Source organism: Hypanus sabinus, chromosome 4, assembly GCF_030144855.1.
Source record: "Hypanus sabinus isolate sHypSab1 chromosome 4, sHypSab1.hap1, whole genome shotgun sequence".
NCBI classification, from domain to species: domain Eukaryota; kingdom Metazoa; phylum Chordata; class Chondrichthyes; order Myliobatiformes; family Dasyatidae; genus Hypanus; species Hypanus sabinus.
Genome location: NC_082709.1, coordinates 126,843,794 through 126,867,477, shown reverse-complemented (window position 1 = coordinate 126,867,477; position 23,684 = coordinate 126,843,794). Strand labels below are relative to the sequence as shown.

At 39.4% G+C, this 23,684-nt stretch overlaps 1 protein-coding gene across 1 annotated transcript in view; it reads right to left on the bottom strand.

The window, feature by feature from the left end:
* Positions 1-23,684, bottom strand: part of LOC132392349 (superoxide dismutase [Cu-Zn]-like) — a 38,460-nt gene that overhangs the window by 7,915 nt on the left and 6,861 nt on the right. The window contains exon 3 of the mRNA XM_059966169.1: positions 18,539-18,608. Coding sequence (XP_059822152.1) covers positions 18,539-18,608 — 70 coding nt within the window. The remainder of the gene's footprint in view (positions 1-18,538; positions 18,609-23,684) is intronic.

Here is a 23,684-nt window from a genome sequence, read left to right as displayed (position 1 = left end):
CCATTTGATTAAGTAAAGTAACAAGTCCTTTGATTACCTTTCCTTGACTAAGAAGCACATTTTATTTCATTTCCTTTAAGGCTTCCTGCTCCCACTACACAGTTATGCGTTCACTATACATGCACTAAACTCTTGTCACTATCAGTAACCATCAGGAAGCAGGATGGGGCTAGGGGATAATCTATTATTTTATCCATTAGGAATCATTGCTCTTAAAATATGTATACTAATCCAGAAATAGTCACGCCTAGCTGTGTTAAGTTTAAAACAATATATTTAAATGAGGGAGTCTACCTTCCTGAGAGGATTTAGTATCACTGACTAGACTAAAGATTATTGCCCTTGAAAATAGATGTTGCGTTGTATCACTGTCATCCCTCCGGTTAAGTTTCTTACAATGCTATTAGAAGCAGAGAATCAAATGATGAATTAGGTAAGCAATATATTTGAGTCAGAACAATATGCAGCTTGAATATTCCATTGTGCCTGTAGCTGTTGTTCTTTTTAAAAGGTAGGAATTGTAGGAAATTGATATTGAAGTAGTTCAAACATTTTTGTGATGGCACACATTTGGAGCAAGAAGGCTGCGAGTGAACGGCTGATTTTTTGGAGCAATGGGAGTTTTTTAGTTCCTGAGGTAAAAAAGGTGAGACTGTGCAGGCATGTGATGTCAGCCAGTAGAGAGCGAAAGGTTTAAATAGGCAAGGAATCTTCAATGGTTTTTGATTCAGAGTAAGAATGCTGCGAGTGAATGGCTGATCTTTTGGAGCAAAAGGAGTTTTTTTACTACTGGGGGTAAAAGAGGTGAGACTGCGCAAGCGCATGACGTCAGCCAGTAGAGAGCAAAAGGTTTAAAAAGAAGACCGTGCTATCCAGTGGACAGCTGAGTGATAGGGCTTTGGCTCAACGGATTTAGGTGGTAATGGGATGAGGCGAGGTAGGTTTACCAGTGTTAATTGCAGAAAGGTGGCCAGTTTCTGTGCTCTGTATCGGATGTCTTTCAGCCTACCGGACGGCCATATCTGCAACCTGTGTGTCGAGCTACAGCTCCTGAGGGACCGAGTTAGGAAACCGGAGATGCAGCTTGATGACCTTCGCCTGGTCAGGGAGAGCGAGGAGGTGACAGAAAGGAGTTATAGGCAGGTGGTCAGACCGGGGCCAAGGGAGACAGACAAATAGGTCACAGTCAGGAAGGGGAAGAATCAGGTACCAGAGAGTATCCCTGTGGCTGTACCCCATGACTATAAGTACTCCTGTTTCAGTACTGTTTGGGGGGGGGAGGGGGGAGAGAAACAGCCTACCTGGAGGAAGTGGCAGTGGCCGTGCCTTTGGCACTTTGGCTCAGAAGGATAGGGAAGGGAAGAGGATGGCAGTAGTGATAGGGGACTCTAGTTAGGGGGTCAGACAGGCGATTCTGTGGACGCAGGAAAGAAACTTGGATGGTAATTTGCCTCCCAGGTGCCAGGGTCTAGGATGTTTCAGATTGCGTCCAAGATATCCTGCGGTGGGAGGGAGAACAGCCAGAGGTCATGGTACATATTGGTACCAATGACACAGGTAGGAAAAGGGAAGAGATCCTGAAAAAAGACAACAAGGAGTTAGGAACGAAGTTGGGAAGCAGGACTGCAAAGGTTGTAATCTCGGGATTACTGCCTGTGCCACGCGACAGTGAGAATAGGAATCAAATGAGGTGGAGGATAAATGCGTGGCTGAGGGATTGGAGCAGTGGGCAGGGATTCAGATTTCTGGATTATTGGGGTCTCTTTTGGGGCAGGTGTGACCTGTACAAAAAGGACGGTTTGCACTTGAATCCAAGGGGGACCAATATTCTGGCAGGGAGGTTTGCAAAGGCTACTGGGGTGAGTTTAAACTAGAATTGTTGGGGGGTGGGAACTGAACTGAAGAGACTGGGGAAGAGGAGGTTAGCTCACAAATAGAGAAAGCTTGTAGACAGTGCGAGAGGGAGGATAGGCAAGTGATAGAGAAGGGATGACCTCAGACCAAAGGCTTGAGATGTGTCTATTTTAACGCAAGGAGAGTTGTGAACAAAATGGGTGAGCTTAGAGTGTGGAGTACTTGGAGATATGATGTGGTGGCCATTACAGAGACTTGGATGGCTCAGGGACAGGAGTGGTTACTTCAAGTGCTGGGTTTTAGATATTTCAGGAGGGGATGCAAAAGAGGCATTGTTGATCAGAGATAGTGCCACAGCTGCAGAAAAGGTGGACGCCATGGAGGGATTGTCCATGGAGTCTCTGTGGGCGGAGGTTAGGACCAGGAAGGGGTTAATAACTTTACTGGGTGTTTTTAATAGCCCCCCCCCCCAATAGTAACAGGGATATTGAGCAGATAGGGAAACAGATCCTGGAAAGGTGCAATATTAACAGTTGTTGTGATGGGAGATTTTAATTTCCCAAATATTGATTGGCATCTCCCTAGAGCAAAGGGTTTAGATGGGGAGGAGTTTGTTAGGAGTGTTCAGGAAGGTTTCTTGACACAATATGTAGATATGCCTACAAGAGGTGAGGCTGTACTTGATTTGGTATTGGGAAATGAACCTGGTCAGGTGTCAGATCTCTCAGTGGGAGAGCATTTTGTCTTGTCCATACTGCACCAACCGCTGCCATTGGGCTATAAACATGCAGGAGCAGTGTGTGGTTAAGAGCCTTGCTCAAGAACACACACGCTGCTTCGGCTGAGGCTCAAACTAATGACCTTAAGATCACCAGCCCTAAGCCTTAACCACTTGGCTATGCGCCAAAATTTTGGAGATAGTGATCATAATTTTATCTCCTTTACAATAGCATTGGAGAGAGATAGGAACAGACAAGTTAGAAAAGCATTTAATTGGAATAAGGGGAATTATGAGGCTATCAAGCAGGAAATTGGAGGCTTAAATTGGAAACAGATGTTCTCAGGGAAAAGTACAAAAGAAATGTGGCAAATGTTCAGGGGATATTTGTGTGGAGTTCTGTACAGGTATGTTCCAATGAGACAGGGAAGTTATGGTAGGGTACAGGAACCGTGGTGTACAAAGGCTGTAACAAATCTAGTCAAGAAGAAAAGAAAAGCCTACGAAAGGTTCAGAGAGCTAGGTAATGTTAGAGATTTAGAAGATTATAAGGTAAATAGGAAAGAGCTTAAGAAGGAAATTAGGAGAGCCAGAGAAGGCTCTTGGCAGGCAGGATTAAGGAAAACCCCAAGGTATTCTACGAGTATGTGAACAGCAATAGGATAAGGCATAAAAGAATAGGATCTATCAAGTGTGACAGTGGGAAAGTGTGTATGGAAACAGAGGAAATAGCAGAGGTACTTAATGAATACTTCAGTATTCACTATGGAAAAGGATCTTGGTGATTGTAGTAATGACTTGCAGCAGACTGAAAAGCTTGAGCTATTAAGAAAGATATTAAGAAATGTAGATATTAAGAAAGAGGACGTGCTGGAGCTTTTGGAAAGCATCCAGTTGGATAAGACGCTGGGCCTGGATGAGATGTACCCCAGGCTACTGTGGGAGGTGAGGAAGGAGACTGCTGAGCTTCTGGCGATGATCTTTGCATCATCAATGGGGATGGGAGAGGTTCCAGAGGATTGGAGGGTTACGGATGTTGTTCCTTTATTCAAGAAAGGGGAGTAGAGATAGCCCAGGAAATTATAGACCGGTGAGTCTTACTTTGGTGGTTGGTAAGTTAATGGAGAAGATCCTCAGAGGCAGGGTTTATGAACATTTGGAGAGGTATAATATGATTGAGTAATCAGCATGCTTTACGAACCTGATGAATTTTTTGAGGATGTGACTAAACACATTGATGAAGGAAGAGCAGATGTAGTGTGTATGGATTTCAGCAAGACATTTGATAAGGTACCCCCATGCAAGCAAGGCTTATTGAGAAAGTAAGGAGGCATGGGATCCAAGGGGACATTGCTTTGTGGATCCAGAACTGACTTGCCCACAGAAGGCAAAGTGTGTTCATAGACGGGTCATATTCTGCGTGAAGGTCGGTCACCAGTGGAGTGCCTCAGGGACCTGTTCTGGAACCCTTACTCCATGATTTTTATAAATGACCTGGATGAGGAAGTGCAGGGATGGGTTAGTAAGTTTGCTAACGACACAAAGGTTGGAGGTGTTGTGGACAGTGTGGAGGGCTGTCAGAGGTTACAGCGGGAATTTGATAGGATACAAAACTGGGCTGCGAAGTGGCAGATGGAGTTGAACCCTGATAAGTGTGAAGTGGTTCAATTTGGGAGGTAAAATATGGCAGAATATAGTATTAATGGTAAGACGCTTGGCAGTGTGGAAGATCAGAGGGATTTTGGAGTCTGAGTCCATTGGACACTCAAAGCAGCTGCGCAGGTTGACTCTGGAGTTAAGAAGGCATACCCCTCGCTCGAGGGAGATGCCAATCGATATTTGGGAAATTAATCTCCCATCACAACGGCTCTGTTATTATTACACCTTTCCAGGATCCGTTTCCCTATCTTCTCCTCGATATTCCTGTTACAATTGGGCGGCCTATAAAAAACACTCAGTAAAGTTATTAACCACTTCCTGGTCCTAACCTCCACCCACAGAGATGATAAAGTACATAGAAACAACATCCACTACCCTACCCACATCTTTTTTTTTACCTCTTCAAAAAGAAATCCTGAAACGTTCAAGCACAACTTCCCATGCACAAGGCTCTGCCTATCCAAACATAACCTGTACCCCTTTGGAATGTGACAGGAAACTGGAGAACCTGTAAGAAACCCAGGTGGTCACAGGAAGTACACACAAACTCCTTACAGGCGGCAGCAGTTATTCAACCCCAATAGCTGGCACTGTAAAGTGTTGTGCTAATTGCTATGCTAGCATGACACCCATCCCATTAGGAAAAAAAGCCATGTCTAATTTACTGTGATTATTCAAAGTAAATTAATTATCAAAGAATGTATAAATTAAACTGGGATTTGAGAAACTAAGTTACAGAGAAAGGTTGAATAGAAACTGTGAGGTTTGTTTGCATACAAGCAATCGCAAAGAAAGGAACCTGAAAGAAACCAATTTTAAAAAAATAAGACCACCCCCAAAGATAGAGAACAAAAACACAAAACAAATCAGGCAAACAATAGACGTGAGCAACAACAGCATTCCAAACCAAGCGGAGTCCTAAAATCCCAATCCCTGGAGCAGCTCGGAGTAGGCTCAAAGCCTTGATATTCAGTTCATCTTATTAGCAGGACAAATGGCCTCAAAGTTCGCAGACACGAAGCACAGCAATTGGGGGGAATCTCACAGCCTTAGCATCATGGAGAGAGGAGCCCCCAAACTATCTGTGCTGGCATTTAAAATGTCCGAACCTCCCACTAGGAACTGGCCCTACTGTGGCAATTTGCTTCATGCCTGATTTTGCTGCCAGAAAAGCTGTTCTCAACCTCTCCAAATCGGTTTGGCTCCCAGATTGATCCAACCTTGCCCGACACCCTGCCTTCCTGTTGATCTGGGCCAGCAGTTAGATTGTCCAAACAGCATATTGTACCATGCATTAGGACCTGGGCCTCACCACACAGCAAATCACTCTGGGCCTAGAACAAACTGCCCAGCGATTCACTTCAGAATTGGATTTTGCTGCCAAAGAAGCCCAGTATTCAGTACTTGGAGCAATTCACACTCGCACCTGGGTTAGTTGGACGGGCATCAGAATTCCTCTGTCCCATCTCCCCTCCGAATCACCCACTTCCACCAGCACGGCTCCAACAAGTGTGTCGATTTTACAACACACCAGCGGGGCACATCTCACGAATTAACTTTGCCTTCACTTGCCTCTTCATTGTTTACAGTGCCAGTTTATCACAATTTACTTTTTTTAAAAAGTGTTATTAATAATGATTTTAATCAAATTCCTTTGCTTTTGAACTATCAGTTGGCTGCCACACATCTTTGGTAGCGCCTTTTTTTTTAAAACTTTTTTTATTGAGTTTTCAAATAATTACAGAAATAAAAGAAAATATATGGTAGCACCCTCTTAAACCAAATGTTATGAATATATTCCATTAAGTTACTAGAGAAATAATTAATAGTCACATCAGCCTAGTCCAGAATAACTCATGATGGGTTCCTCCAGAACTGATGTTGAAATTGTGGGTTGTTGAAGCAGGTAGTTCTATCACATTAAATGACTTTTAAAGGGAGGCCTCAATCATGTGGGAATTATCTCCAGAGAAAAACTGATATTTAAAAAAATAGCCACCCACTTTTTAAAATCAAGTATAACTTGACAAAAGTCTGACCAAATTCATTATTATCAATGCTAGTTGTGCCCTAACTTCGTCCCAGTTTCCAAGGCTTGTTACTGCACATGATCATTAACACTTAGCATAGTAATGTGGAATAGACCTAATCTTCGAAACTCATGGGGAACTACTTTTCCTGCAGCATCTATACTCCAGTCCTGATGCAGAGTTTTGATTGAAAACATCTACCATCCCTTTGCCTCCACAAATGCTACTTGACCAAAAAAGCTCTTCCAGTTTAATTTATAATGGGGTCCAAAGTAATAAAAAGCCCACAAAAGGAACACCAATACATAAAACTGTAGATCCTGAAATCTGTAGCAAAAAAATAAACTCTATTTGGTTCATACACTCATTCTATTTTGTAATTTTAAAGAAGTGGGTGAGTTTAGTAGCAACTGGGTATTCAGATTATATAGGCCAATCGCTCAAAACAGTGAATCAATACCCAAGTTGCATCAAAGTCTTCAACTATCAATATCTATAAACATTCAAACTGGTATCTCCATTATTTTACGCAGTTGAAGAATGATCATTATGACAACTATAAAAGGAAAAAATTAGATTTTCTCAACTGATTGCTAGGTGGTTCTATAATTTCACAAATAAAAATCACAATAAATAATTTTATTGCTCAAGTAAACTTTCCTACCTGCACCATCTGGCAGCTTGTTTCATTTACTCACCATCTTTTGTGGAAATACTTGCCTTTCAGCTCACCTTTAAATCTCTCCCATTAACTTTCAACCTATACCCTCTAATTTTAGACTCCTCAGCTCTGAAGACCATCTATTCACTTTATCTATGTCCCTCACAATTTTTATCATGCCCTCAATTAATATTACCCCAGAGCCTCCTTCACTCCAGCTAAAATAGCCTCAGCGTTTCCAGTCTCCTATCCAGTGGCAGTCTACCACTAATTAAAAGCCACATAAACACTATAGTTAGAAAAATAAATCAGATATTCTGTGGCACAGCAATTGGATGGTATAATGGAAGAAAACATAATTGACTGCAAGTCTAGCAACTTTAAGAATGTATGATTCCACACACAACAAATCAATTCAACTGACTGCATGCAACCTGTAATTTAAACATTAATTTCCTCAACCACTGGTACAAAATGGCTACTGGGAACAATCTGCAATTTACACTGAAATAACTCAAAGCTTCCCCAAAATTGTAATTCTGAAATCTCTAACAATGGGCAGAACAGAAAATCACATATGGATATTTGTGATGTGCAGGCAGTAATATGTCTCATTAGCCTGCAACATCTGTAAGTTTATGGGTGATTCAATCTTAGTCTCCATACTTCTCTCTACTACAGCTTTAACGTCAATGAATCTCCACCTCCAATATACTCAATAATTCCATTTACCAGCTGAGTTGAAGAATATTAGTTTCACAACTATGTGCACACACTAAGAAATTCCCTTCAAAACATAAGAAATCCTCAGTTCATATTGGAGAGTCAACTTCCTGGAAATCAACAGCTAACATGCATTTATAGACAGAATTGAATGTAGTAATTTGTTCTAGGTGCTACATAAAAACATTATCATACGATGGTTGATAGTGCTTTAAACAGTGGGAAATCTGAGGAGAAGACCAAAATCTTGGTCAAAAATATAAGCCTTAAAGGAAACAAGGACCTCAAGGGGAGGATGGAGTTCTATAGGAAGCAAATCCTCAATATCTGAAAGGTCAGACTTCCTCCTGGTTGCCAATGGAGTAGCAGCTTTTTGCAATTGCTCCTATCTTTCTTACTTTACTGTTTCCAACTTGTTTTGAAACCTTACTTTTAAACATGATATTGTTTTACTATGAATACAAAGGGTACCAAAGGTACTAAAAACGATCCTCCTGCATCTTTGGAATCTATTATGGAGCTGCTTTGAAAACACAGAAAAGAATCTTCTGCTGATTTTAAACAAATAGATGCAAAATTGGATTCTATTCAAAAAACCTTAACTGAACATGATAAATGAAGAGAATGAAGCAGCGCTGACAATTTTTGATGCGAAAATTGATGGACCTACAAAAGCTTTGAGAAAAACAAAGCCTAATGAAAGATTAAGACAGAAGATTATCGATTTAGAAAATAGAAGCAGAAAAAATAACCTACGAATTCTGGGCCTTGAAGAGTTAACAGAAGGTGATCAGCCTATGGAATTCTTTGCAAACTTTTTGACACAATTATTTCCCAAAATTTTATTGTCTTTACCTATGATTGATCGTGCTCATAGATCGCCTCTGCCCAGACCAGCTCCAGGAGCAAGACCCAGATCAGTAATAATCTGTTTTCATGAATTTCAAACAAAGGAACTTTTAATTTGTGAATCCCATCAAAGAGGAATGATTGATTATAATGACCAGAAGATTAGAATCATCGAGGAATTTTCACCTGAGGTCATGAATGAGCGTGCTTTCGAAAAGGTTATGTTGGAACTTTTCAACAAAGGTTTCAAGCGTTCTCTTTGGTATCCTGCTCTGCTCAGAATTATACTGAAGGATGGCTCTAAGGAATGGTTTCGTTCGACCAAAGAAGCCCTGGAATTCTTGGAATCTATAGATTGACAGTTCCGTATCTTTCTACATGAATAATTGTTTCTTTTACTTTTGGTAAACCTTTGTAGCTAACTCTCTTTTCGAACCTTTTAATGGTTTACTTAGAGAATAAGATTTTAATGAGTTAATACCTTGTGTGTTCATATGTTTTGAATTTTGATAGGTTTTTTATTATTTTATATTAAATTTTTCTTGAAGGTTTTCTTATATCAATAAGGCTTAATATGGGTATTTTTCATTTTATCATTTTGAAACTAATAATTAATCTATATGTGTTCTTGTTATGAGAGCTAAGTTTTGTCTCCGTCTGTTGTTTTGTCTAGGTTGGAATGCAGCCAGCTTTCAAATCAATTTGGAGCTAAACCAATAGGTTTTTTGGGAGGGGTGGGGATGTTATCGTTAGGTGTAGCTGTCAACTGTCTATTGGTTGACCTTCTGTCTTTGGGAAGAGGGTTGGGAGTATGGGTTTTTTTTCTGGAAGCTGTTTTGGACTCTCAGCCAAATCTGTTGCTTGGTTACCCTATCTCAAGTTTCTTTGTTTGGCTTTAATATATATTCCAATGATTATTACTTTAACCTTTCTTATAAATAGTATTAAAAATGGATCAAACTATTAACTTACTTAGTCTTAATGTGAAAGGGTTAAATCACCCTGTGAAACGGAATAAGATTTTTGCCCATATTAAAAAACTTAAGGTCCCAATTATTCTGTTCAAGAAACTCACGTACGTAAATGTGACAATTTAAGCCTTTTTAGCCAATGGAGAGGCCTAAATTTTCATTCCTCATTTCAGAATAAGTCTAGGGAAGTTTCAATCTTTAAAGATAACACAGTTCCATTTGTCCAACATAAAGTAGTGCCTGATACTAATGGGTGTTTTGTTATAGAGTCAGGAAAATTAGATAATAAATTAATGGTATTTGCTAATCTGTATGCCCTGAATATAGATGATCCAGGATTCTTTGAGCTTTTTTTTTTTCATTTTTGCCAGATTTGAGTCTTTACTCATTGGTGATGGGAGGAGATTTTAATTGCTGGTTAGATCCAATTTTAGATCAGTCATCTTCTAAACCAGAGACACTCAATAAATCAGTTTTGTTTATTCAATCTTTCCTAATGAAATGTAGTACTGTTGATGTCTGGCAATTGTTACATCCAGTAGACAGTGAGTAAAGGGGTCCCCTGTTTTTCTAACATTTGCTTTACGACAACTCGCTGTTACGGAAGACCTACATTAGTACCTGTTTTCGCTAACTAAAGAGGATTTTTGCTTTTAGGAAAAAAAGACACCAGCTTTGTACGTATCTTTATCCCGAAAAAGATTACAATGATTATGAAACCTTGTGCAGGCAGTTGTTTGCGCATGCCTGTATGTGCTGATTTTTTTTCTCCAAATTGATTTTGGCTCGTTGTCTTCCCAATATTGATAAGTGAAACTATGTGAAACTACACCATACCTACAATATTTCTACTTTATATAGGGTGTATATTTATCATATCATTCCTGATTTTACTATATGTTAGTGTTATTTTAGGTCTTATGTGTTATTTGGTATGATTTGGTAGGTTATTTTTTGGGTCTGGGAACGTTCAGAAATTTTTTCTGTATAAGTTCATGGTAATTGCTTCTTCGCTTTACAACATTGCAGTTTACAAATGGTTTCATAGGAACGCTCTACCTTCGGATTGAGGGGGAAACCTGTATTCATTTTTCTCTCATGTCCATCATACATATTCCAGGATTGACTTTTTTATTGATAGCCAAATGATTCTAATAGTTCGATCCTGTGAATATAAACAGATTACTGTCTCAGATCATGCTCCTGTGTTTTTGTTTTTAAATCTCGCTGGTCTCCCTCAAATAAACAGACTTTGGCGTTTTAATCTAACTTTGCTATCTGATAAGGATTTTTAAAAGTTTCTGGAGAGACAAATTATTCTTTTTTTTTGGAAGAGAATACGCTGGAAGAGACTTCTAGTCTTGTTGTATGGGATGCCTTCAAGGCCTATATTAGAGGACAAATTATTTCTTATACTGTAAGTGTTAAGAAAAAAGCTAATAAAGAAAAAATTCATTGAGCTAATCAGTTGAAACAATTAGTTCAAAAATATGCCTTGGCTCCAGATCCTGTTTTATATAAAAGGCATGTTGAAATTAAAACTAAGTATGATCTGTTTAACATATCCAATTGAAACTCAACTCCCAAAAGATAAAAGTCAATTTAATATTCATGGACAGAAAACAGGTAAATTATTGGCTAACCAATTAAAAACCTTTATAGCTAAACAGCAAATTAAAGAAATTTGTAAAGTTAACAGTGATCGGACAACTGACCCATTTAGAAATAAATGATACCTTTACAGAATTTTATTCTAAACTTTATAGTTTTGACTCTCCTAAAGATAACTTTAATAAATAATTTTTAGACCAATTAAACATTCCTACTGTTTCTGTTGATAACCGAAAACGGTTTGGATCAACCTATTACTTATGAGGAAATTGCCGAGGCTGTACGTTCATTGCACTCGAGGAAGGCTCCAGGTCCAGGAGAATTTTATAAGGCTTTTTCCTCACCGCTTATACCTCCTTTATGTTCAGTCTTTTCAGATTCCTTTAAGTTGGGTAGGTTGCCACAAGCTTTTGATGAACTTCTATTTTGCATATCCTTATAAAGAATAAGAACCCAACTGTATGTTAGACCAATTTCCTTACTTAATGTTGATACTAAAATCTTACCCAAAGTTCTGGCTCATCAGATTGAAAATATTTTACCATCTGTCATTTCTGATGATCAGACTGGATTTATGAAAAATCGATATTCCCACTTTAATATTCATCATTTATTAAATGTTATCTATTCTCCTTCTAAGGAGATATCAGAATGTGCGATATCCTTAGACGCTGAGAGGGCTTGATCGGGTTGAATGGAATTATTTACTTAAAACCTTAGAAAAATTTAATTTTGGGCCCAGTTTCATTCTTTATCTAACTCCCTCTGCACAGGTTCTTACTAATTTTCAGAATTCCAAACCATTTAAACTTCAGCGTGGAACCAGACAAGGCTGTCCCTTTAGCCCTTTGCTCTGGCCTTAGAACCTGTAGCCATTGCTTTTCGAGAATCTAGTGACATCACTGGTATTTTAAAGAGAGGTACTACCCACAAAGTTTCGCTCTATGCTGATGACCTATAGCTTTTTATTTCTAATGTCGAGACTTTGTCATCTACTGTTCTTTCTTTTCTCTCCTGTTTCAGCCAGTTTTCAGGATATAAACTGGATTTACTTAAGAATGAACTTTTTCCATTGAATGATTTGGTTATCAATTAATACTAACCTTCCTTTTAAAATTGTAAGAAATCAATTTACCTATTTCAACAATTACTAAAAAGTTATAAACACCTACTTAAAAAGAAAACTTTCTTACCCTACTGAATTGTGTAAAAAAGGCACTATCAAATTGGTTGCCCCTCTCGTTATCACTGATTGGCTGAATTAATTCTATTAAAATATCTTACCTAAATTTATATACCTTTTCCAGGCCTTACCCATTTTTATTCCTAAATCCTTTTTTGATTCTCTCGATTCTATTCTATCTTCTTATATATGGAAAAACAAACATTCTCAACTAAATAAAGATCATCTTCAAAAAGCTAAAAAGAATGGAGGTTTAGCTTTACCAAGTTTTAGGTTTAATTACTGGGCAGTCAATTTACGAAATTTTACGTTTTGGTCATACTATATTAACTGTGAGGACTGTCTGGTATAGGTTTCTTTAGAAGCTAATTCTGTAAATAAATTTTCTATCATTTCTCTTCTTGGATCCTCACTTCCTTTACCTTTAAGTAAATTAACTGACAATTTGGTAGTTAAATTACTTTAAGGATCTGAGTACAATTTAGAAAATACTTTGGCTTATTGAGATTTTCTTTTTCAAGTCCCATTTTTTTCTAATTTTTTTTTAAACCTTCGATGACCAATCCAATTTTTAAAGAGTGGGATAGATTGGGTATTAAATGTTTCCAGGATCTGTTTGTTGGAGGAAGTCTCTTTTTGTTTGAGCAATTGTCAGCTAAATATAGCTTACCAAAAACCCACTTTTTTCGATGTCTACAAATTAGAGACTTCCTGCGATCTCAATTATATATATTTCCTAAAAGTTCCGATAGAACTTATTAGATGCAATTTCTAATTTGAAACCTTTTCATAATGATTCAATATCCAATATTTATGGCATGTTGCTGGGAATGAGAAATGCGCCTTTAGACAAAATTAAAAATCTTTGGAATCAAGATTTACAGATTTCAATTTCTGAGGAAACTTGGAATGGAATTTTTAAATTGGTTAACACTTCATCGTTAAGTGCCTGCCACTCCCTCCTACAATTTAAGGTTGTTCATAGGGCTCACATGACCAAGGATAAGCTATCTCGTTTTTATTCGGATATATCTCCCTATTGTGATAGATGTAACAATAGAGAAGCTTCACTAATTCATATGTTTTGGACATGTCTGAGTCTTGAAAAATACTGGAAGTATGCCTCACTATAGGAAGGATGTGGAAGCATTGGAACGGGTACAGAGGAGATGTACCAGGGTGCTGCCTGGTTTAGAGAGTATGGATTATGATCAGAGATCAAGGGAGCTAGGGCTTTACTCTTTAGAGAGGAGGATGAGAGGAGACATGATTGAGGTGTACAAGATATTAAGAGGAATAGATAGAGTGGACAGCCAGCGCCTCTTCCCCAAGGCACCACTGCTCAGTACAAGAGGACGTGGCTTTAAGGTAAGGGGAGGGAAGTTCAAGAGGGATATTAGAGGAAGGTTTTTCTTTTACTCAGAGAGTGGTTGGTGCGTGGAATACACTGCCTGAGTCAGTGGTGGAGGGTTATATGGGAGGCAGGGTTTGAGAGTTGGCACAACATTGTGGGCCAAAGGGCCTGTAATGTGCTGTACTATTCTATGTTTAAGTATTCCAAAGTTTCTCTGTACTTTTCAAAGTAAATTTTAAGCCTAACCCTTTGACTGCCTTATTCAGTATCGTTGGAGGAAAAGATATTATTTTGGAGACATCTGATTTGTACATTTTGCCTTTTATTTCTCTTTTAGCTAGGAGGGCACTCTTGCTTAAATGGAAGGATGTCGTTCTGCCTACTCACATCTTTACGCGATGTCCAAGATGGCAGCGTGACGGCGCTTGCAGCGGCCACTCCGGAGCTGGGGTGCCGTGCACAATCATAATCGATTGAAAACGGACGTGGGAGCATGGAAAAACATCGGGAAATCTCCAGGAAAACCTTTTTCATTGCTGCTGCTGCGAGGTCCGGGACTCTGCTGGGAAGAACAGGCCCCCAGTCCTCGGGGTTGCGTTGCCGATGGCCGTTGGCGGGACCGTCTTAATACGCTCGGCAGAGGATGGTACTTGGAGAAGCTGTGCCAGAGGGGATGGTCGTCGGCTCGGAGGTTCGACGGACTTGGAGTCCGCTGTGGTCAGGTCGCTTTCAATGTGTGCTACGTATGCGAGGCTGAGTCGGGCAGCGCCATTTAAGTCCATAGCGGGGGTATTCCCTTCTGCCGCCAGCGTGGGATGGCAAGTCTGTTGGGACCCTGGGGACTTGTGGAAACTGTGTGGTGATTTATTTTGAACATAGTCCTTTAACATCTTTGGACTATTTTTACTGTGCCCATAGTCTGTTTTTTTATCAATTATGCTATTGTTTGCATTGTTGTAACTACGTGGATTTGTGCAGGTCTTGTAGCTTTAGCTTTTGGTCTTGTTTGTCTGGTGGATTTGGAGCTCCTTTCCAGGGAACGTGCTAAGACAGTAGCACGATATTAATACGCAGCAGCCTCTCCGGACTCTGGATTGGGGATTGCCAAATGTTATGTGAATTTTCTAATGCAGTCTGTTTTGTCATATGGTTTTGTGATATCATTCTGGAGGAATGTTGTCTCATTTTTTAACTGCATTGCATTTGTGGTTTCTAAATGACAATAAACTGAATCTGAACATTATGTCATGCTTAAATTTAGAGACAATCAGTTGTTCAATTTCTGCATCTGGTTGAGACTTTCAAACATTTTGGGGACCATTTTTGAACTATTTTCAAAACCTCTGATATGTTCTTAAAGTACAGATGTTGGCTAATAACATATTTCACTATATGATAAGGATTTTTTTCCTTAATTTCTTTCTTTACCAAACAGCTTCAGTCTTAGTAGTGGGATTAGATTCCTTTTATTGTATAATAAAATTATTTAAAAATATTAAAATAGAGAAAAAAAGAATTAAGGCAATTATTTTTTATTTAATAAAAAAGTCACACATTAATCATGCAAAATTTGAAATCCAGGATGTTCAAGGTGGCTAGAATTAGAGAAAATATATTGCAAGAGATAGTAGGAAGAAGGCTTCTGCTAGCAAAAGGTCAAAGAATGGAAGTTTGAAAGTAAGGATGTGAATATTAAAAACTGAGGCGTTGTTTAAATGAAAAGCAATGGAAATCTTCCTGTCAAGATGGCACCTGCATACAACGCTCCTTTGGTCGATGTCTTCTGGATAGATCAGGCATGGGCAAACTACGGCCCGGGGGCCATATGCAGCCCATTAAGCTTTTTAATCCGGCCCGCAGAACTTGATGAAATTATATTAATAAACCTTGTTAACGTTGTTTTCCCAATAGATGATGCACTCTATATACATTTGTGGCGACCCATTTCCTGGCACATCCGAACCGGCTCACAATTAGCCAGCGTTCCGGCTAAGGGAGATAGCCTGCGGGGATTTGCGAGCACAGAGCTTTGGAGCCTCTGCGCCACGGGGGGCAGATTGAGGGAGGCTTAAAAGTGAGGCTGGGGATTTCGAATAAAGTTTTTTTTCGACTGCAGTTACCGACTCCGTGTCATAATTTTAGCGCTGCATGTAGCACACCGCTACACATTGACCTTTGTTGAGGTGCAGCGTAATACTCCACATTTGCGCTTTACTCTTTGTTCCTATTTGTGTGAACAGGCATTCAGCGTCATGAACATCAACAAAGCCAGCCACAGATCCAAGTTAACTGACCAACACCTCAGATCCATCCTGAGAATCGCCACAACAAAACTAAATCCAGACTTTGATGCGCAGGCTAAAAAGGGAGACCAACAACACTGTTCCCACTGAAATTTAAAATAAGTTTCTTCGTTGTGTTATGTAAAAAATGCATTTGAAAATATTTTTTTCAATAAGTCTTACATGTTACATGTCATTTCTGTTAAGTGATGGACATGAGTAGTGTGCAGGTGCACGTACGTTCTCAAAATAAAAAATGCGCTCCAGATCAAATAACGCGCACCGCATACTGGCGCGCTGTCACTGTTCTGTCCTTGTGCTGGTCGTTGTTGAGTTTTGGCACAGGGGACAATTGAATAAGAAGGAGCAGGACAAGTAGACCTGCATCTCCTACCGTTTTTGAAATAAAGACAGGCAGGAGGAGAGTGATGATGATAATATCTTGAAGGATAACAGAATTTTCAGTGCTTTAAAATAATAACTGTTACTATTAAAAAAGCTGTATTTTATTCATTTAATTTTCAATGTTTTAAAAGTCATTTCAATAAATAGCTAAATACCATGGGACTTCAAAGACAGATATTTTGTTGTAATGCATTTGTTCATTTTCAATTGAAATGAAATCACATGTTTTCTACATATCCCATGATATTTTATTTTCTCTTATGAGGTGTATTACCAAAACACTCCATCCATCTGCTCCTGGTCCGGCCTCCCTGTCAAATTTTAGAACCCTTTGTGGCCCACAAGTCAAAAAGTTTGCCCACTCCTGGGATAGATCATGAAACCTTCTTTCACTTCTTTTATGTCTTTTATGTTTGTTTTTCATGAATGTGATTCTGAAACCTTTGGAGCCTACCTTCTTATCGCTGCTGAGATTGCTCTGTTATGGAGAGGGAGAATATTGCCTAGGTTTTCTGTGTCTGGATATGGACTTGGATTGTGGGCTTTTTTTAGTCTTAAGATTTTTTCAGTATTCTGCTTTTCGCCCAGTCTTTCTTGTTTTTTGTGTGCAGGGGTGGGGGATTTAGAGGTCAATATACTTGTTCTGTTTTAGTTCATTTTTTTGTGCAGAGAGGTGGTATTTGGGGGTTGATGCCTTTCTTTTCTTGGTTTCATGCCTATCTGGAGAAGAATTTTGGAGTTGCATACTTTGATAATAAATGAAGTATTGAACCTTTGAAATCATAAATACTTAAAAGCAATCACAACTTGGGTTGGATTATAATTAAATTTGTAGCATTTTTAATGCCACAAATCCAAATATTAGCAGAATCCCCATGTCCAAAGACATAGTGATTCCAGTTGCATAATACCAAGAAACAGTATAAATTAGAATGCAGCTAGGGATGACGAGTTTGTTTATACAGGGTGTAACCAGGAGTTTGCTGGAATTGTCAAATTCAGAGTTAACCAAGAATGGGGTTTCCGTTCCACCACCATAGATGCTGCATTCACCAGCTTTTCTCTCTTTTTCCCACACATCTGTACTTACCATCTTCTGCCATCATAACAGAAACAGGGTTCCTTTTATCCTTATCCACCATCCCATGAGTCTCCAAATCCAGCACATCAATCAACATAACTTCTGCTTCAACTGGATCTTACCACTAAGTACATCAAGTATGATAATATGGCTTAAAAAAAAGTTGTTTTTCTTGGACTAAAATATTGCAGATCCAGTATGACTAACCATATTTACCCTGGAAGTCTGCTGATCCTTGGTTAGATTTTTCTCTGGATAATTAAATTGTCACTGTAGGGGTTGGTGTTCCACACTAATGAATAGATTGACATTGCCTCCTGTTTTATCTGGACTGACTACTATGGAACTAATAAACTCGAAAATAGACCTGGTGGACCAAATGGCCCAGTTCTATTTTGATATCTCATTTTTATTATTTAATCAATGTTTCACAATTTAAGCAAAGCAATGAGATTTTTTCAATGTAAGTATTAAGGTACAGTTAATCTTCCAATGCTTGACAAGACCCAGTAACAAAAACATATTAATGCGGTGCAGAGCCAGCATAATTCTGGCATGTGGGCAAAAAAACGAGTTGGTCATTGACATTAGAAAGACATGCTCCACTATGTGTCACCGGTGTGGTACAGAGCTTCAAATTCCTGAAAGGTTTCAGCCAGAACGTTGACTGTACTTTTTTTTTTAGATGCTGCCTGGACTGCTGAGCTCCCCCAGCATTTTGTGCATGTTGCTCAAATGTCTAGCATCTGCAGATTTTCTCGTTTGCAATACAGTATGTTCTGCATTCAGTTATTACACTTCTCTTTGTACTACCTTGATGTATTTATCTACTGTATATCTACTGTATTTTGGAACCAATTACATGAAGTTTGCATCATCATCATCTTGCTGCTTAAGAAGAATTACAACTTAATCCACATCAATAACAACTTTACAAAGGCATTCAAACCAAGAAAAATATCTAAAACAGGTCTGAGTAATTTTATTTATGAAAATTCTGAGTTGATAAACGAATAAGATTAAAAGTCAGCATCATGTAGTAATATACATGTATATACATGTATATGGTATATAATGTATATAGTAATGTATATGGTAACAAATAAAGCTATCAAAAATAACAGCACTTCCAGCACTACTGTTTAGATAAAACTTACCTCCTCTTATCTTGTGGTGCACCATGCTGTTCATTACAGGGGTTGAAATGAGGCCCTGTACAGGCAGACCCTAAAAATATTTAATAGACTTTGTATTACTTGAAATATTGTCCATTTCATTAACATACTAGTAATAAACAGTGAAAACTGCCACAAACACTGCACATATTCTTGTAAACACAAGGATCTGGCATAGTTTTGAGGAGCTAGGTCACAGACAGGCTTAAGAATCAATAGTCTCAATTTTGGCCTTGAGATTTTTAAGTAGAAAAACCAACTCTTCTTCCCAACCCTAATTTATATCGGATTATAGTTCACTTTCTGGCCTTTGAGGTATCTGTAATATTGCTATTTCTTTTATTTCCTGTATCATTACTCCAGTGTAAATGTTCATGCAATTGTTATTTCTCCATTGTTATAATGTTTCAAGCACTCCTCTGTTTTCAAGTCAAGTCACTTTTTATTGTCACTTCGACCATAACTGCTGGTACAGTCCACAGTAAAAATGAGACAACATTTTTCAGGACCATGGTGCTACATGAAACAATACAGAAACTAGACTACAGACCTACCCAGGACTGCATAAAGTGCACAAAACAGTGCAGGCATTACAATGAATAATAATCAAGACAAGAGGCACAATAGAGGGCAGTAAGTTGGTGTCAGTCCAGACTCTGGGTATTGACGAGTCTGACGGCTTGGGGGAAGAAACTGTTACATAGTTTGGTCATGAGAGCCCAAAGGCTTCGGTGCCTTTTCCCAAATGGCAGGAGGGGTCCTTCATGATGCTGTTTGCTTTGCAGATGCGCGGTGTGGTGTAAATGTCTGTAATGGTGGGAAGAGAGACCTAATGATCTTCTCAGCTGACCTCACTATCCACTGCAGGGCGTTGCAATCCGAGATGGTGCAATTTCTGAACCAGGCAGTGATGCAGCTGCTCAGGATGCTCCCAATACAATTACTGTAGAATGTGATGAGGATGGGGGTGGGAGATGGACTTTCCTCAGTCTTCGCAGAAAGTAGAGACGCTGCTGGGCTTTCTTTGCTATGGAGCTGGCGTTGAGGGACCAGGTGAGATTCTCCGCCAGGTGAACACCAAGAAATTTAGTGCTCTTAATGATCTCTACTGAGGAGCCGTCGTGTTCAGTGGAGGGTGGCTGCTCCGTGTCCTCCCTAAGTCAACAACCATCTCTTTTGTTTTGTTCACATTCAGAGACAGGTTGTTGTCTCTGCACCAGTCTGTTAGCCCCTGCACCTCCTCTCTGTATGCTGACTCGTTCTTGCTGATGAGACCCACCACGGTTGTGTCATCAGCGAACTTGATGATGTGGCTTGAGCTGTATGTTGCAGCAGTCATGGGTCAGCAGAGTGAACAGCAGTGGACTGAGCACACAGCCCTAGGGGATCCCGGTGCTCAATGTGATTGTGTTGGAGATGCTGCTTCCGATCCAGACTAATGTCTTCCAATCAGGAAGTCTAGGATCTAGTTGCAGTGGGAGGCGTTCAGATCCAGTAGGCTCAGCTTTCCAATCAGTTTCTGAGGAAAGATTGTGTTGAATGCTGAAGTCTATGCACAGCATTCAAACATATGTGTTTTTTTTGTCCAGGTGGGTTAGGGCAAGGTAGAGGGTGATGGCACTGGTGTCATCTGTTGAACAGTTGGGACGGTGCGCGAACTGCAGGGAGTCCAGTGAGGGGGGGGCAGCACGGTTTTGATGTGCCTCATGACAAACCTCTCAAAACACTTCATGATGATGGATGTGGGTGCAATGGGACAGTAGTCATTGAGGCAGGACACTGAAGACTTCTTCAGCACGGGGTTGATGGTGCTGGCCTTGAAGCATGTTGGAACAACGGTGCTGCTCACGGAGATGTTGAAGATGTCAATGAGAACATCTGCTAGCTGGTCTGCACATCCTCTAAGCACTCTTCCAGGAATATTGTCTGGTCCAGCAGCCTTCCGTGGGTTGACCCTGCACCGGGTTCTCCTCACATCGACCACGGTGTGACACAGTAACCTAGTCATTTGGAGGAGGGGTGGACTTTATTTTCCGCCTCAAAATGAGAGTAGAAGTTTTTTAGCGCATCTGGGAGGGAGGCACCACCTGCACAGTCAGGTGATGTTGTCCTGTAGATGCTTATGTCCTGGATGCCCTTCCACATGCACCAAGTGTCACCGCTGTTCTGGAAGTGGCTGTGGATTTGCTGGACATGTGCACACTTTGCCTCTCTGATGGCCTGGGACATTTTGGCCCTCACTGTTGTTCCTCCATGATAAAGATAGTGTGACATTTTTCAATAGTTATTTCACTATTCTTCAAGATCTTATGTATAAACTGAATAGTTTCTGTATACATATGGAAAGACAGTTATCCACAAAGAATTTTGATGTTTCCTCAATAGATAGTAAATGGGTGCAATTTTCTAAATTCTTTCTACAAAATGATTTTCTATTTTGTCATTATATACAACAAGGAGCCAACATCTGTTGATAGAAGGAAGAAGATGGTAGCATAAATCAGCATATAAAAGCCAATCTGACATACAATACACACAGAAATTCAGTTAAACAGTAGAATCTTCTTAATTCTGTGTGACTGACACAATTTCAACAGCAGGAAGAAGGTTCCTCCTCCGGGAGAAGGTTCAGGAGCTTGAAGATTCGTACGGCCAGATTTGGGAACGTCTTCTTTCCAACTGTGATAAGACTGCTGAAGGGATCCTGACCCGGATCTGGTCTGTACCTTCCAAATATCCGGACCTGACTTGCACTACCTTACTTACCCTTTTCTATTTTCTAATTATGAATTATAATTTAATTTTTATATTTACTTCAATTTGTACTTCAGGGAATGTGAAGCACAGAATCAAATATCGCTGTGATGATTGTATGCTCTAGTATCAATTGTTTTGTGACAATAAAAGTAAAGGAAGCACCAACTCTTCACCCAATCCACACCATTTGAACAGCTCATCAATTATTTAATAAACTAGACGATAGTCAAAATTGGCCTGGTTGTTATCAGGGGTTCTACAGTACTTGGTGTTCCATTACTGAATGAGGGTTCATAACTCTGGAGGGCATGGTACAATTGCTGAATGACCTTTTGTATGAGATAGTTACTTCTGTCCAGTAAACCTGCTGGAAAAACAGTAAGACAGGAGAAAAACTCTTAGTAGATCATATCTGCACAAAAGGTATCCAGGGAAAGTAGGGAGAAAACAAAGCACGTTCTTAATGAAATCTAGCATCTGCTTCAGCCACAACTATAATCTCAGTACAATAAAAGGATCACATTGCCAGGCTGAAGTAATTTGCAGCATCTCATTAAACACCCCTCATTGTTGTAGGCTCAAAATTGAATGACAGCAAAATACATTTCATTCTGTTTTGCGTGCAAAGTCCATCGATCTGCAAGATTTACAAATTTCCAATGAATTAGGGTGCAATTTGCTGCAAGGACATGAGTAGGAAACAGCCAACTACAACTATACCAGAACTGAAAGAGATGTCACACCTTCATCCTCAAGCTGGCATATGATCATAGTTAAAAGATCATGTACGTCAATGCCTCATTTTCTAGCAGCAATCCTTTGTATTCTCTGCTCTTCAACCACCACGGAAAATCAAAGGCTGCAGCAGATCAATCACCCTTTTGTTATTCTTACACTCTTTCAAGGTTGCTGTACTTCAGCATTCAAAATTGAAAAGACATAACCGCAAAGTTGATATGTTTCCATCAACTTCAATTTGTAAATTAGAGGAGTATATAGACCAAGAAGAATTGAGAAGGTCAGCATCATTTCTGCAGGTGTTACCACATATGTAGTTCATCTGTTCCCTTCTGGTTAGCCAGAACATGCAACAAGAGTAATATGATACTTTAAGTATCACGGCCATCTTTATTAAATGGCTATTGGTATGTGCAGACTACAAACATCTAATGATATGGTGGATCATCTGAATACTGGCCATGATTCCTCTAAAAGACTTTTGGTATGTGAATGATGGAAATGTGTCTAATTAAGTAGTATCCAAGGCTAAGCATGCGATTGCAGATAAGCATTGAATGACCCTTTGATTAACTTTTTGTGGCAAAGAATTCAAGTACATAGGAATTTATTCCAGGCCTTCTGAAAATCAAAGAAAACAACATCCACTGACAAAATGCTGGAGGAACTCAGCAGGCCAGGCATCATCTATAGAAAAAGTATAGTTGATATTTCAGGCCAAAATCCTTCCGATGTCCTGCCGAAGGGTTTCGGCCTGAAACATCAACTGTACTTTTTTCTATAGATGATTATCTGGCCTGCTGAGTTCTTCCAGCATTTTGTGCATGCTGCTCGGATTTCCAGCATCTGCAGATTTACTCGGTTGTGAACATCCTCTGACACTCATTTGACTATCCTGCCTCTTATTTCCTAAAAGAATTCCTACAGATTTGTCAAGAAAGATTTCCCCTTAAGGAAACCATGGTGACTTTGGCCTTTTTCTAAAATCATGCGCCTGCAATTCTCCGAAACCTCATCCTTAATAATGGACTCCAACATATTCCAAAACACTTAAGTTAGGCTAGATAACTGGTCTATAATTTCCTTTCTTTTGTCTCTCTCCCTTCTTAAAAGAGTGGAGTGACATTTGCAATTTTCTAGTCCTCTGGAACCATTCCAGAATCTAGTAATACATGAAAGATCACTACTAATGCATCCACAATCTCTTCAGCTACCTCTTTCAGAACCCTGTAGTGTCATCCATCTGGTCCAGGTGATTATCTACCTTCAGTCCTTTCAGCTTCCCAAGTACCTACTTCTTAGAGACTACACTCACTTCTGCCTGACACACTTAAATTTCTGACCTGCTGCTGTATCTTCCACCATGAAGACTGACACAAAATATTTGTTCGATTGCCATTTTTGTTCCCCATTACTACCTCTTCAGTGTCATCTTCCAGCAGTCTCACCTCTCTTTTACTTTTTATATATCTGAAAAAACTTTTTGTATCCTCTTTTATATTAGCCAGCTTACCTTTGTATTTCTTATTTTCTCATTGCTTTTTCATTTGTCTTCTATTGGTTTTTAAAAGCTTCCCAATCCTCTAACTTACTACTAATTTTCTTCTATATACGTTCTTCTGCTTTTAAGCTG